The sequence below is a fragment of the Macadamia integrifolia genome, chromosome 3 (assembly GCF_013358625.1).
Source record: "Macadamia integrifolia cultivar HAES 741 chromosome 3, SCU_Mint_v3, whole genome shotgun sequence".
NCBI classification, from domain to species: Eukaryota; Viridiplantae; Streptophyta; class Magnoliopsida; order Proteales; family Proteaceae; genus Macadamia; species Macadamia integrifolia.
In genome coordinates, this window is record NC_056559.1 from 22,157,644 (window position 1) to 22,160,039 (window position 2,396).

At 37.6% G+C, this 2,396-nt stretch overlaps 1 protein-coding gene across 3 annotated transcripts in view; it reads left to right on the forward strand.

Moving 5' to 3' along the window:
* The first annotated feature begins 645 nt into the window (after nucleotides 1–645).
* The window catches only part of LOC122074060 (bifunctional purple acid phosphatase 26), a 12,651-nt gene continuing 10,900 nt past the window's right edge, over nucleotides 646–2,396 (forward strand). Inside the window, exons 1-2 of one of the 3 annotated variants that reach the window (XM_042638869.1) lie at nucleotides 646–903; nucleotides 1,655–1,864. In XM_042638869.1, the coding sequence (XP_042494803.1) occupies nucleotides 1,673–1,864 (192 nt within the window). In that variant the 5' untranslated portion in view covers nucleotides 646–903; nucleotides 1,655–1,672. Of the gene's footprint in view, nucleotides 904–1,613; nucleotides 1,865–2,396 lie in introns of those variants that run through there. The other 2 variants (XM_042638867.1, XM_042638868.1) reach the window with 2 other exon arrangements.

Consider the following 2,396-nt stretch of genomic DNA (forward strand, 5'->3'; position numbering starts at 1 on the left):
CGGTGACCAAACTCTTTCTAGTGACCTTAGCCCAATCATTAAGGAAGATAAAACTCGGTGGCTGATTTTCAGAATGTAATGTTTCCTTTAGATTGTTTGGTTGTGAACTTGTGATTTGAGAGTATGAATACCTATGCTAGTTGGGTTAGGGTAAGGTGGATTGTCTCCTTTTGTATTATTCCTCAATTATTAATGACACTTGAGGGTTGTGAATACCTCTCCCAGATCCCAGATAACATTCGGGGTAAAAACAGAAGAAATGTTGGATACTTGATCCGGCTCCTCTCCATAATACTGATTGCCCAAAACTTGCACATAGCTATCTAATTGTAAGACACCTGTTCCATGCGGATCCAATGGTTTTGATTGCTTCTCCAAAAAACACCCACCTATGAGACAAAAATGCGACCCAAATATTTTAATGGGTCATCATCACCTTAAGAAATCTTTAGGATCCTGGAAAAACAACCGTTTAATGCTCAATAGAGTGTAGACGATGAGTTGTTATTGAGGTGACACATGTTTGTGATTTTCTTCTGATTAATAATAATAATCATAAAACCAATCGTGAAAACCCAATCTGAATCTTGTAGAGGAGAAGAAGAAGAAGAAGAAGAAGAAGAGAGATTAACCATTTAGTTTACCGTCCACACATCATACCGATTATCATGGTGGTGAAAAAGTGACGGCAAACCGTCGATCAACGCCGTACGCCCTTCCTTCCCTTTCTAACAGTCCATTCCCCTGAGAAAGACTGACAGCAATCCCCTCATTCCCTTACCTTCCCTTGCTAACTTACGCATTCCTCCATATTTAAAACTTAAAAAGACTGCTTGCTCCTATGGCTTCCACAAGCCTCTGCCCTCTACTCTCTCCACTTCTCCTCCTCCTCCAACCACTAAGGTACTCTCTCTCTCTCTCTCTCATTGGATGCTTTCTTTGCATTTCTTTTATTTGTGAACTTCTGTCGATTCTGCTCTTGGAATTTCAATTTGACGCGAGTTTCTGGAAATGAGATTGAAGCTCTGAGATATAAAATCTGAAAAATGTGAAACAAATTATCGAACTTGCATCGATGTATGATAATCATCTTAGTTCATGTGGGCAAAATTTACTTCTTAGTTATGATTATCTCATTGGGTTGGAGCTTGACTTGAAATCATCAACATGTTTGAGATTCAAATTTTGGATTTTGGAATTAAAGAGAGTAAATCTAGTGGGCATGGTTTATGGTTGAATCACCCACCCAAAAATGGGAAAACCCGATAAGGGGTTGCAGCAAGGAAAAGCTGTCAAGAACTCAAGATGCGATGTTGCTTGCTGATGAATTGATACTGCAATTTGCAATGTTAGTCCATACTTTTGAACGGAAGCAGATTACAAACTATATAATTGGGCATTTGGTACTGCTTGGATTGTCCAAAAATGCATTTATTGGACAGTTAAAGAGTTTTTGGGCTTTTGTAAGCTTAGATAGTCACTGATCCGTATTTATCACTGAACACCCACTTTAATATTTTGTATTCACTTTTGAAATCTCATTCGTTTCTTTTCATTGAGATAATCTGGCTTGATATAAATTGACCTCCATGACTGGTCATTTATTTTTATTTTTGTGTTTCGAGTACTGATTCTCCCTCCCCTCCCCCCAAAGGGTGACGAACCAACAATCATGTTGGAGACTAGTGGAGTATGGGCCTTGTTGTTTCAGATGCTACTCATTTCTATTGTTTTCTTGAGTTCGGTGGACAACGGGAGTGCAGGGATTACCAGTACTTTTATTCGTTCTGATTGGCCATCTATTGACATCCCTCTTGACAGTGAAGTATTTGCAGTTCCAAAGGGTTACAATGCACCACAACAAGTAAATTCCTTTATTTCTCTGTTTCATTGATCAGGAATGTCCATGGTAGAAATTTGTTCGAATGCTCATAGTTCTAGTGTTCTAATAATAGGACCGAGGTTTATGTTTCCAGATAAAAGCCTAAAATCCAAATAATCAACTCTGCAAGCCATTTTTAGGTTCAGTAGTTTTTCAAATCATTCATTTGATTAACTACTGTTTATGTTTGTATCTGAATATTACATATTTGGTTCTATTCATAAGTGCACTTTCTTCCTTATAAATTCCAGTATTAGAGTTCTTATCATCTCCACGGGCCAAATTCTGACACCAACCACCAAATATGTGTCTATTTCGTTACTGAATTTTGTTGCCCTTTCTAACATTTCTTCTTTGCATTGGAAAGATAAGTCCATAATAGAATTCCTTATTTATTTTGCTAGAATTTGTTCGGTTTTCTAATAGGATAATTCTTGTTTTAATACAAAGGAGAATTTTTGGGGACTTGAGTCATCTTGGCCATTGTTAAAGCCTGTTTTACCACCAGAGTGAG